Here is a 13123-nt window from a genome sequence, read left to right as displayed (position 1 = left end):
ATAGCTAGTATAATCCTCCGTGGGGCTCATGTTTAATTTGTCCACCTGTGTTTTGTGATTGCCCCTCATCTAGTTCATCTTGTCACCACTCATCTTCAGGATTAGCCAAACATGACAGAAAAGCGAAGAGAAATAAATTAAATCAATCAAACACATTGTTGCTGTTCAATGTTCACTTATGGGTTTAGTAAACAATTATATTTCACCTTTACAATGCATGTGCTTACCTTTTATCAGTAAATAGTTTGAGGCAAAAGTAGTAGTAAGTAATGTCTTGAATTGTATATTCCATCCCCTATATATGCAAGTATATTATAAAAATAAATACACGTGTGAATTAAATATGAAAATGTCCGAAAATATGTAAATATATGTTTTTGTGGAGTATAATATTTATGTATATAGCTATATATATGTGTGGTGATAGGTAAAATATGTAAATATATGTACTTTAAAATACATGTTTTAGACACTATTTGTCATGGAAAAAAACATGTAATTACAGAATTGTCCGAGCCCTATTCATGAGTATGCTATTCTGTTGTCAGGTATCATGTAAAATATAAAATATGATTGTTGCCATGCCTTAGGAACTGATTGCAGTTGCCTTAAGAATTAATGGGGAGTTGTGCATTAAAAGAGTGATAGATTAAGCAACACTCTCCCTAAAATGTAAGTAACTATTCACATTTTATTGTATTTTATGTTTAATTTGACATTTCTTTGCAGATGATGGTGGCGAGAATGAAGGAAAGAAAGTATTTTATCCTATTCCAGTTCCAATATATGTACCGGCTCCAATGCATATGTACAGCAGCCCTTTTCCTATACCCGTCCCATTTCCCATACCTGTCCCAGTACCGGTCTTCATACCAACGACAAGGAACTCCATTAAAGGAATCCAGAAGGAAATAAAGGTATGTCTGTGTATGATGATTATAGATTAGGGATGAGGCAGGTTAATTGGTACACTATCGGTAAATATTAAAAAATATTTCTATTAAGAACAACAAAAATATCATATAAAAGCTATTTTACGTACGTATTTGTGAGTCTACTCCTTGAGTTAGCTACGTTTCGGGGAAGCAACTGCCCCCTTCAGGTGTTCTTTAAGTATGCAATACTGCCATGCCACGTCGTTGTATCACACAAGGAAAGGTTGGACGGGTAGGATTGGGGAAAAATTATCAGATAAAACTATGTCCCTTTCACCCTGCATTCCCTTAAAACTTGTCGTGTTCACTATAAATTCCCTTAAAATTCATGAAAAGCAGTAAAAGCAAGAACTGTGCTCTCTTCCGTCTACGTGTTAATCAGCTGATGTTCCGCGGGGAATGCAGGAAACACAGGCTATATCCCTACAGCATGTCTTCACCTCGGTTATAACTACGTTATTTCCGGGTCAAATTCACGCACTTCCTGTACAGCACAAATCACTTTCGGGGTAACCTGAAATCCTATTTCTTCCCTCTTTTGGCCTTTTTCCCATCCTTTAAATAGGTTTATTCAGATTTCGTCAAGATTTCAGTCTTCCCGATTGAGTTTATTGTTCCTATCATTACATACGTATGTTAGCTACTTCATACACATTCCTATTGATAGCGTGATTTTCCCTTCTAATAACAACTTTTTCTTTAATTTTATGGGAGTTTTCAAGTACATGCTCAGATAAGCCTGTTCTGGAATTCCAGTCTTTTATATTTTTGTCGTGTTCTTTCCATTGAACTTGCATACTTGATGAACGGCTTGCGATATAGCATAATTAGAGAGGAAGTTCAAGTAACAGAAGGTGATATATTAATATTCCATTTTTTGTAATTGAATTAAAATGATGGTGTTGTTTATTCCAAATAATAAATATTAAATGTAAATATACACCGTAGTTTTGAAAAGTTGTGCAAGTGAGTGAAAATGAAAATTTCGACAGTTTTGTTCACATCAACTATTCTATTTCCATTCCATAATTAACAGCATTTCAAACACCAAAATCTTGTCCACTCGACGCAGCCACATTGACCACAGATTATTCAAAGGCAAGGCACTGATATTTTTGATCAATGAGCAAACTGCATCAAGTAAATGATCGGTCTGCTCAACAAGCGAAAATCTTGCTCAGCGAGCGAGCAATCTATTCGCTCTTCTGTAGAAATTCAGAAAAACATTTTTCTTTGTTCTCCCTGCATGCTTGATTCTTTTTTAATGTAGATTTCTCCCACAAGTGCTTTGTGGAAAAAAACCCTTGTTTTAATTTTGCCGTTTTCATTAACAATCTTTAGGTCTAAAAAGCTAATTCCCCACATACATTACCAGGTCATTTGTGGCATTTTATTTTTCACCCCCTCTCACCACCATGCCGTTAGGTAATGAACTTGCGCATTGGGAGTGTCACGAAAACTATGGATTCGACACATTTTCACAACACAAGATCATATCAGCCTGAATGTTAGACAACCCGAGATACACTATCGTTGTGCGGGATTGCATAGAGTCACGGATGTCTGTGCGGAATTTAATATCGTTGGTTTTCAATTATTTTTTCATGTCACCCCTTCCCACCCTGCCCCTAGGGGTGCCAGGGTTGTCTTACCTCCAAAGTATTATTTCCAGATTGCAAGTGATACGTGTACCAAGTTTGGTTGAAATTGCTTTAGGAATGCGAGAGTTTCGCTGAAACAAACACACACCCACACACATACATCAATTTTTATATATATAGATTAAGGAGGCCAGTGAACTATTGTCATGGTAGAATATTGGTTATTGGTATCTGTATCAGATCAAATCATATCGGTCCATCCCAATTATAAATATGTTTGAGGTGCCATTTTTCAATGCAGAATAAAAGGAAAGAATTTTATTATCTGTGTGTGGGGGGGGGTTGTGGGGGGGAATTATCTTTACATAGTTCATAGAAGTTTCATTTTAATTTTTAGGACAAAAATTAGAGCACTCTTACCAAGACAGGCTACAATCACTCATGATCAAATACATAATAATAGTAATGTGAATTTTTCTGGTGTACTCATGTAAACATTTTCATATGATGACTAACAAATAAGTGAACATAAGAATGTGTGTTGTATTTTATGCTGCTGTTTTACCCATGTTCGTTTCCTTTGCAGAAAATAATGGAGCAGATACCTACTGATCCTTTTGAAGCAGAACTCTTGATGATGGCTGAAATGGTTGCAGAGGATAAGAAGAAGGAGAGTGATAGCGACAGTGATGTTCCAGCTCCTTTGGAAGATGGAATAGATGCCGCAAGTGATGGCGGAGGTAATGCAGATCATTTCATTTCTTTAATTTTTACTGAACATGCAAATGCTTTTGAATTGCCCTAGCTTGGCAACCATTTCAGTGAAAATTGTAACTTCAAAGTATCAGATTGATTATAACTTGTTGAAAAGTTATGTGAAAATTGTGATTAGGAATCAAATTTGTCGTGTTGTAAACTATTTCATGAAGCCAATTCGGTTATATTACTTAAATCTGAGAAAGATTGTCTAGAATTTAAGCTGAGCAAAAATTAGATTGTCTAGAATTAGGGCAGAAGAAAAATTATATTATCTAGAATTAGGGCTGAGGAAACATTATATTGTCTAGAATTAAAGCTGAGGAAAAATTAATGTCTCGAATTAGATTGAAGGGAAAATTAGATTATCTAGAATTATAGCTGAAGGAAAAATTAGATGGTCTAGAATTAGGGATGAGGGAAAATTAGATTATCTAGAATTATGGCTGAGTAAAAATTAGCTTGTCTAGAATTAGGACAGAGAAAAATAGTTTAGAATTAGGACCGAGTATAAGTTAGATGATATAAAATTAGGGCTGATATAAAATTAAATGGTGTAGAATTAGATCTGAGGAAAGATTAGATTGTCTAGAATTAGGGCTGAGGTAAAATTAGATGGTCTAGAAGTAGGGCTGACTATAAATTAAGAAAAGGAAAGTAAAAGTTTTCGAATTAGGGCCGATAAAAAATTTACGATCTAGAATTAGAGCTGAGGAAAAATTAGATTGTCCTAGAAGTACCCATACAGCACACACATATCCAGAAGATTCTGGATATCTATAGGATGTCCCAGAATGTCCAGTAGATGTCCATAGGATATCCAGGAAGGATGTGTTTTGGACATTTTGTGGATCATTTTTGTATATGTTTTGGACATTCTGTGGATCATTTTTGAACATGTTTTGGACATCCTGTGGATCATTTTTGGATGTGTTTTGGACATTCTATGCATGACTTTTGGACATGTTTCGGACATGGGTTCACATGATAGGGACATTATCTGGATGTTTTTATTTCATTATGGATGATATATTCTGGACTAAAATTGTACCTAATCTGGACATAATGCTGATATTTTTCGCACATACTTTGGATATGAAAAGAACATTCCTGGACTAGATTTACATATATCGAAGACCTCAAGTGTGATACGTTCTAAGAATAGATGCGTTGTATTATTATATTATTGATAATAACTTAATAATACTCAGCGGTGAACGATGAGAGGCTTGTGAAGTACACAGACTCCTCTCAGGCACAGGGATAGTGTTAGGCAAAGACAATATTCACAGCACAGAGAAATAAAACCACATTACTGCAGTATATATAAACTGAAAGGTTTTATTCTTTATTTATTGCAATTATAATGCAATTATACTTGAGACGAAGGTGAGGATTTCGCTTTGTCAATGAATTAACTCAACTAAAAACGCATAAACTCAATGCATGGCTATCGGCATGCCTATGATCACATAGACCTAGCTTGCATGCCGAACTACCACACCAAGAGATATGTAATAATAACTGAGCCAATATTTGCTCTTTAGCCTTTTATTTCCAAATTAATCCTTAGGCTAGCTTTATTACTTAACGTAGAATGGTTGCAGTATTGTGCATAGCATCAATGCATGGTTATCGGCGTACCTATGGTCGCATAGGCCTATCTTGCACCCCGAACTACCATACCAAGATGTATGCACAACACCGAGGAGTTCCTTTTAAATTTAAAAGCTTCGTCGATCCGTGGCGAAAGTGTGATATTTCTTACGCGATATCCTCGCTTTTATACTATTTCCGAGAACACAGATTCAAGTACAGATAAATCACTCGCTATCTACAAAAGGATACTATCTACACATGTTTAGAAATACAAATTCACATAGTGCACTCTTGCAAACATGAAGATACATTAAACTACTCGTAATAGAGCATAAAATATAATAAACATTAAACAAAAGTTATACATTACAACAAGGTGCAATATTACATATAATAACTAGAGGCATGCATATTTCGTTTTTGACGAAAACGCAAAATGTGAAATAACACATTGTAATGTTAATTTTTCATGTTTCTGAAAGGTGTGAGGTGCATTTCCCTACCCTGTTTTGTCACGAAGTGATGCGAAATGAACTGCAAAATGCGAAATAGACTCTTAAACACAAAAATTTACTGTTTATATACCGACGCGACACTGTCTGAAGTCTGAAGTATCCTGTGAGTTATGCAATTCACGGAAAATTGATTAATTCTGCTGCAAACATTTGAGAAGCAAAAATGGACCCCTTTATACAGGAATAATCTTAATATTGTGGTAATGATTTAATGTGCTATTAGAAGAGATATATTTATTTTGTGTAATAGTGCAGTTTTTAAATCAAATTTGGGATTATATTCACATTTTTAAAACAAAAAATAATTTTATATGCTGCTTTTCCACCGCTATAACAGCGAAATTTCATTTTATTTACCGCTTTTGAACCCGAAATTAACTCTGTGTTCGCACCGAAATTTTGCTTTTTTATTTACGAAAAATATGTGCCTCTAATAATAACACAACATTTATGTGTTCTTTCATAAAAAATAATATATCAGGGACATATTTTAAAGTTGTGACGTCACATAAAAATATGGATGTGAATTGCTTATAACAAGCACACACTCACTCTCACTCTCTCTCTCTCTCTCACTCTCTCACTCTCTCTCCTCCCTCCCTCCCCCTCCTCCAGGATAATTAGACTCCATGAAAGTGTTGCGTGTAATTTTTACACTTCAAAGTGGTATCTGCACAGACCTAATAAAAATGTTTCATTAATTTACGTTTAAGAAAGTTGAATCAACTTTATTCTCTTGAACAGCTGCAGTGTAACACACAAGACTTTGCTATTAGAATGTAAACACCACAGAAGAGTCTTTTAATTTACTTTAAAATTCCATAGAAAACCTGCGAAATGTTAGGGCACTTGTTTTGCCAAAATGTGTGTGTGAACCTGACATTTTTATTAGTCATTTTACTAACAACATTTTTCCCTTTTTGTGCAGCGAGTCCTGATCGGGACGGTGGCTTTTCTCCTGAGCCTGTTGATGGAAGCGTTCCATTTAGTGAAGACATGTTCGAAATGGCTCTTCATGTTGGACCAGAAATAGATGAGCCAGCTGTTGATCTGGAAGCAGCTTTAACTCCTTCAACCATTGCTGCTGACCAGCAAGGTTTGTACATTCTCTGCCAGTCTTTATTTTTGATGTGATCCTAGTAGTAAGAGGAATAGAACTATGCAGTGGAAACTCAATTTTGTATTTTTCAGGCAATCAAGGTGAAAGAAAATGTAATTGTAAATTCCGGGAAAAATTTCTAGACAATAGACATGCTCTATTGGGACCATGAGGATGGAATGTATAATGTGGGAAAATGTAAAACCAGGATACGTAAAATCAGGATTGATGGCTGATGGCATCTATTCATGTACATTTCAGATGGATTAATAGTGAAATTTGCTGAAACATATTCTACAGCTCCAATATAACATTTCAAATGTTCTGTGGAAGGCCTGAATGGTTCATTCACCTCTTTAACTGATGTATGTAACTAGGTGACTAGAAACTACGTCTTCACAATTGTCTTTATAAGACAAGGGTAAATGTAATACTTTTATATTCATGAAAATTACAAGTTGCGTAACGATCTTGAATTTTGCGTGATGATTATTATCGTATCTGAAACAAAGTTTAATTTGTTCTATGACAGGCTAGAAATTGACTCCAACCACTTAAAGATGATTGTTAATGTATGTGTTACATCATAACTGCCCAATGCAATAAGCACCAAGACCCAATCAGACTACTTTATACTCTAATATAGTTTATCATGTTATGATACGAGATCTATACTTGGATGTACTTTCCCAGGAAAACACCTTGATTTCCGTTTCTGGAACAGAACATCACACAGATCTGCATATTAATGAAAAGTGTTGTCTTTCCCTTCATCATCCAGTATTTTGATCATCAACCCTCATCCCAAAGAAAGTTTTTAACCAAACTCATTTTATTGTTATTTTCAATTTCCCCATTCATTTACATCTTTACATTTATATATTTTTTGGCAGATGATGACGTTATTGAGAAAGAATCTCGTCCAGGTCGAGGTAGGAAGAGAGCCATTCGAGGTGGGAGAGGAGGTTGGAATAAAAGGAAGAGACGCAATTCCCTTGAAAGCTCTGCAGACAACTCTATGGATTCTGACAAACCAGATGCCAACTTAAGCTTGAAGGTTTGTTTGCAAGGTTATGTGTAGAGCCACATATTTATGGTGAATAAAAGATCGAGATTTCGGTGCAAAAATAGTGCACATTCGGGATCAAAAGCAATATATAAAATAGCATTTTGGTGTTAAAATGGTGAATATAATTCTAAACTTGATTTAGAAAGTACACTTAATACATGAAATAATTATTTCACTTTTAATAGTATATTTATGTAGTTGTCAGAGTATTAAATTTAGTCCTAAGTCTTTTTTTCTTCTCAAATATTTACAGTAGATTTAATAAATTTTTCATGAATTGCATAACTGGCGGGATAATTCAGACTCTGTAAATAGACTAAATTTCGTGTTTAAGATTTTATTCCACATTTTGCAGTTCATTTCGTGACAAAACATGGCAGGAAAAACAACTCACCCCTTCCAAAAACATGGAAAATGAACATTGCTGCATGTTATTTCACATTTTGTGTTTTCATCAAAAACTAAATATGCATCTCCTAGTTATGAGAAATACATATAACATGAACACTTGTAATTAAAATTGTCATCATCTTGTGCCGAGGAAATATTACTTGCATTCAGCTTGGAACAGGAAACATGTTGACAAGCGTGTGTGATGTAATGAAGGTTTTTCTGGTTGAAGCACATTGCACCATGGTTTAAACTGTAGGTCCTGTTCTGATTAATATATCTCAGCATAAACTCGACCTGTTGTGATGTGTTTAATATTATAGTTAACAAAATACAGAATTACTAAATGGAACATTTACATTTTTTCGTGGATAAGTGTTCTCAGAGGGCATGTACCTTTTTTACAACTTTCCATGTACATTGAAATCGCAGTTATACGATTTTTCTAGTAATACGTTCAATGTAGTTCAGTGCCAACAATGAAAATACTTCAGTTATACGTTTTAACAACTGCTTGTTTGGAAGAAGGCTGTTCTTGGAGTTCAAGATTTCTGTGATGAAAACATGTGCTACCAGTACCCATACAGGTTTTCTTATCAGCTGCAACCAGAGGACCAGACTCTCGACTTGGAATTCTATTTTTGTCGCTTGCATGGGAGTGCATGTAATGGGCAATGCACCCTTGAACCAGATTGGCCTGTGCTAAATAATCCTGCTTTTATTCCTTGCATTGCCTTGGACAATAATAATAATAATAATTCCCTTTATTACATTATTACATTACATACTGAATTTGCATTATTTAGACAATTATCAACTATAAGCAACAATCATACACAAATATACAGCTATTCAATACATGTAATAAGGGGGGAACCCCCGAAGTAAGCCCGGCTCCTCCCGCCTACATTCGAGGGTATGGTCTTATTGTCCTGGTTCCTAAAAATATACCAGGACGTCAGTTGCTCCGAATTTGACGGTTCCCCCGACTTTATTTCCTCTATTTATTACTATTTGCATTTTAAAATAGGTATAATAATAATAAATTGTAATGTTATACAAGGAATATATACATGATATAATTGATGTACTTTATGTGATATTATTTCTGTTCTGGAATCCAGAACAGATGACATGACATTACATTACATAACAATATTAATAATATTATTTCAACATCATCATGAAGAACATCTTCAATAACATTCTCGATAACGTTTTCCTGGCAGTGAGACAAGCATGCATAATATTGGAGTCGCAGAAGATTCCGTTCCGGCATTCCAGAGCGGTTTGATGTACAAGATTATTTTCCTCATCACACCCACAGAACCCAACTCACAAGTCCAGAGCCCCAGTCTGGCATACCAGAGCAGGGAGCCCAAAGAAAGGCCGCATCCTGCGCCCACACTGATTGCTATTCATTAATTAGAAAGAAGAGATTAAATTAAAATTTTGGAGTGTGATATTTGTATTTGAATCCTTTAGGGTCGTTACCGCCGCGTGCACAACTGCTGATCTGGCACACGTCCATGCAAGAGTGCAGCGTCTGCATTCCAGGGAGGGGACAAGGGATCACGAGGGACAAGGAGCAATGTCCGTGTGAAGAACGATGCTTTATTGTCGTTGCTTCTCTACATTATAAAATGGCATCCTATCACGCCCATCTCACTACCAGGGGTCATAACTTTTTGTTTTATTACATTATTATTTAATTATTTAATCAATGTAACGGGAGTGATTAATGTTTATGAAACTAAAAATATCCCTTTATTACCTTCACCTGTTAAAATTATATATGTTTAAAGTACAAGAAATATAAACATTAATATATTACATAAGAAAAATAGAATATGTTTAACCATGCTAAGCGTACAACTTGTGTAAGTTAATTGAACGCAATGAACATACATATATTAGATGTTGTTAAATTATAATCTTAAATTGTAATTCTAATCTCAGTCCCGAGCTCAACTCCCAGGGAGTCCACTGGCTTCCAGCGGTGATTCATTTATTTGATCTAATTTGATCAGATAAGCTTTCTTAAGTAAATTAAAAATCTCCAGAAGGGAAGCTCCCGGGATGTCAGTTTCTTGTTTTGGGATTTTTTTTTTTAATTAATTTTTTTAAAATTTGTTTCTTTAGCATTTTTTGGTCCTCCCTGGGGATCGAGCTGACATCATTTACTTAACACTGCTGTTCCTCCTAACGCCGTTCCATCCGTCTCATGTACTTCCTGTGTCGCTCCCCAGGCGTGCGAGGTGGGTGGATTCTTCTTCTCTCGGCCGCCTCCTTCGTCCAGCGGCGACATCGCAGCAGCGACGCCCCGACGCACCCTCCGGTGACTCCTCTTCGGGGAGGGGCTCGGGAGGGGGCGCAGGGATTCCTCTCCTCGGATTCCTTCTTGGTGTTTCGGCGGGGGCTGGGCGGGGCAGGGGGGCAAAAGGTCGCCGGCGATTATCTCGCATGAATATCTTCAGCTCCGCATCGGACACCGTGTCTGCCAGAGCATTTAGTTTATCAAAATGTGGACTCCTTAGCAGATTGTAGACGTCCGTGTGGGGAAGTTCCCGCCTCGCTGCGATGATAATTTCGTCCGAAGCTTGGCAGAAAAATACCTTGTGCTCTGGGGTGTCGATTTCCGTCGTGCAGGACCTGCAGAGATCGTTGTTTCGTCTCTCCGTTTTTAAAAGATGGGTGCCGTATGGGCCGTGGCCCGTGAGAAAATGGATCAAGCCCCTTGAGAACCCCTTGTTTTTATGCACCAAAGGCTCGTTCGTGTTCGGCATGAACTGGTAGAGTCTCCTACCCTTCTCGGAAGAGCTCCATTCCCTCTGCCAATCCTCTCTTACTCTATGCTTTATGTCACGGAATGTTGGGTAGAAGTTTCCTAGCATCTCGGTTATCTTTCTTTCGTTGCCCTTCCTGAAAAAGTAGGAAAGGGCCCGGAGCTTTATAATGTAATCCAACGGCAAGGTGCCCGTTACTGTGAGCAAGGCTTCGGTAGATGTTGTTCTGAACGCCCCGGTTAGCCTGAGCAGAACCTTTCTCTGCGACGATCTGAGTCTATGCACGTATGTCGATTTCCCCAGGGATGTCGATGCCCACGCAGATGCACCATACGATACTATCGAGTCATAAATGGAGACCAAGTACGTTTTCAAAGTTGAGGGTGGCAGATGGAATTTGTTGGAGGCTATCGTGGCCACCTTGTTCATTATTAGTTCTGCCTTAGAGGTAATGGTTTCGATGTGCCTCTTGAAAAGCAGCCCCTCGTAGAGAGTGACTCCGAGATATTTTACTTCCTTCACTCTTTTGATGGATTTATGATTTATTTTAATTGTAGGGTTTCTGTTAAAACTTAATTTTCCTTTTAGTAAAACATAGTTGGTTTTATTCGCAGAAAGATCCAATTTGGCTTTGTTACACCATTGCGTCAATCTATTAAGAGCAGTAGAAGTGCGTGATTCAATCTCCCGTCTGGAATTTCCAGTTATCACCAGCAATAAGTCATCTGCATACGCAATTCACTTGTGTACTACCTGTAGGCCCTTCATGACTTGGAGACATGGTTCGAAATTAGCATTCCACAAGTGTGGACAGAGTACCGATCCCTGTGGGCACCCTTTAGATATAAGTTTGTTGATTTTTCCTTCTGGAAGAGATAAAAACACTCTCCTGTCGGTGAGGTAGTCAAGTAAGATAGTGTACAGTGTCCCAGGACAGTCCAAGTTCCGCAAAGTTTGGAAGAGGTGGGGCCACCAGAGGTTGTCGAAGGCCCCCGATATATCCGCCAGCACCGCCACCGCATATTTCTCATCAACCAAGCCAATCGTGTTTAATAGATTGTTTATAGCGTCTTCGGTAGATCTGCCTTTCGTGAAGCCGAATTGAATGTCTGAGCTGTTTGTTAAAGCTGTGAATTCCAAAAGTCTTTTAGTCAGTAATTTTTCGAATATTTTTCCCAATATGTTGATAAGACAGATCGGTCTGTACGACTTGGGGTGCGTTTCCTCTTTTTTCCCGTCTTTTTTAATAATAATAAGTTCAGATTCCTTCCAAATTTTCGGAAATTCCTTAGCAATGAGACATTGATTGTACAGAGACGTTAGGAAAGGGGCGATTGCCGGGGTTGCCATTTTAATGATTTCGGCAGGAATTTTGTCTGGACCCGGCGATTTTTTTGCTTCTTGTGGCCGTGATTACAGTTATGACCTCCACGCTGAAAGGAAGAAGGGGTCTGTTGTTGTTTTTTTCTTTATAATTACTTCTGATGTATTTATGGGTGTCGTTATCTTCATTTATGTTATCATCGGGAAGTAGAGTGTTAAGTAGCAATTCCGCTGTGTCTTGCAGGTCCTTGGTGTAGGTGCCGTCCTCTTTCTGCAGAGTTGTAAAACCAGTTCCAATCTTTATCTTGTCCATTGCAACCCTATAGGGGAGTCCCCATTTGTCATTTTTTAATTTTGATTCGACAAAGCGTTTCCAGCTATTGGTTTTAAAGTTCTTCAGCTCGGCTTCGTATCTGCTCTTGGCCCTCCTGTAGAGATCTAAGTTTATTACCCTCAGAGCGTGTATTCGCGTCCTCTGGTACAGCTTACGCGCTTTCTTCATGACTTGCTTTAGGTTTTTAAGTTTTTTGGGCCAGAGCTTACCAGATTGTCTCCCGCTGGACGATAATTTCGGGGTTGATTGATCTATTGCATTTTTTAGTTCTTCTGTCACGTATTTTGCCCATTCATGCACGGTCTTTGTAAAGTCCACCTGCGGTGGGAGATTTATTGCTTGCATAAGAAGCCTATGATTAGTTTTTCTCCAGTCGTACGTATTTTCGGCCTTGCTTGAGGGTTCGTTGATGTCGGTTAATAAACAGAAGGTGATTATGTTATGGTCACTCGTGGTTTCCATGTCGAAGACCTTCCACTCTCGCACTTTTCCTGAGAGTTTGTTGTTTGATAAAGTGATGTCTATGTTGCTGGATGCCCCCGCTCTTCCCCTGTACGTTGGCAGATTTCCAGGAGCATTTTCGACAAAGAGGTTGTGGCTCGCAATAAAATCTTCCATCAACTCTCCGTTAGGATCCGTTGTGTCGCCGTGCCACCAAGGGGAGGAAGAGTTCGCATCCGCAGTTATCAGTAATTTGTGGATGTTGTAGGCATCGC

The 13123-nt window shown here is 37.7% G+C and overlaps 1 protein-coding gene across 2 annotated transcripts in view; it reads left to right on the top strand.

The window, feature by feature from the left end:
- The window catches only part of woc (zinc finger protein without children), a 95214-nt gene that overhangs the window by 62158 nt on the left and 19933 nt on the right, over positions 1-13123 (top strand). For both annotated transcript variants that reach the window (XM_083124039.1, XM_083124038.1), the window contains exons 13-16: positions 730-917; positions 3123-3276; positions 6335-6502; positions 7399-7562. In XM_083124039.1, the coding sequence (XP_082980165.1) occupies positions 730-917; positions 3123-3276; positions 6335-6502; positions 7399-7562 (674 nt within the window). The remainder of the gene's footprint in view (positions 1-729; positions 918-3122; positions 3277-6334; positions 6503-7398; positions 7563-13123) is intronic.

The sequence above is a fragment of the Lepisma saccharinum genome, chromosome 6 (assembly GCF_977018435.1).
Source record: "Lepisma saccharinum chromosome 6, izLepSacc3.1, whole genome shotgun sequence".
Taxonomy (NCBI): domain Eukaryota; kingdom Metazoa; phylum Arthropoda; class Insecta; order Zygentoma; family Lepismatidae; genus Lepisma; species Lepisma saccharinum.
This window is presented reverse-complemented; position numbering and strand designations above follow the sequence as displayed.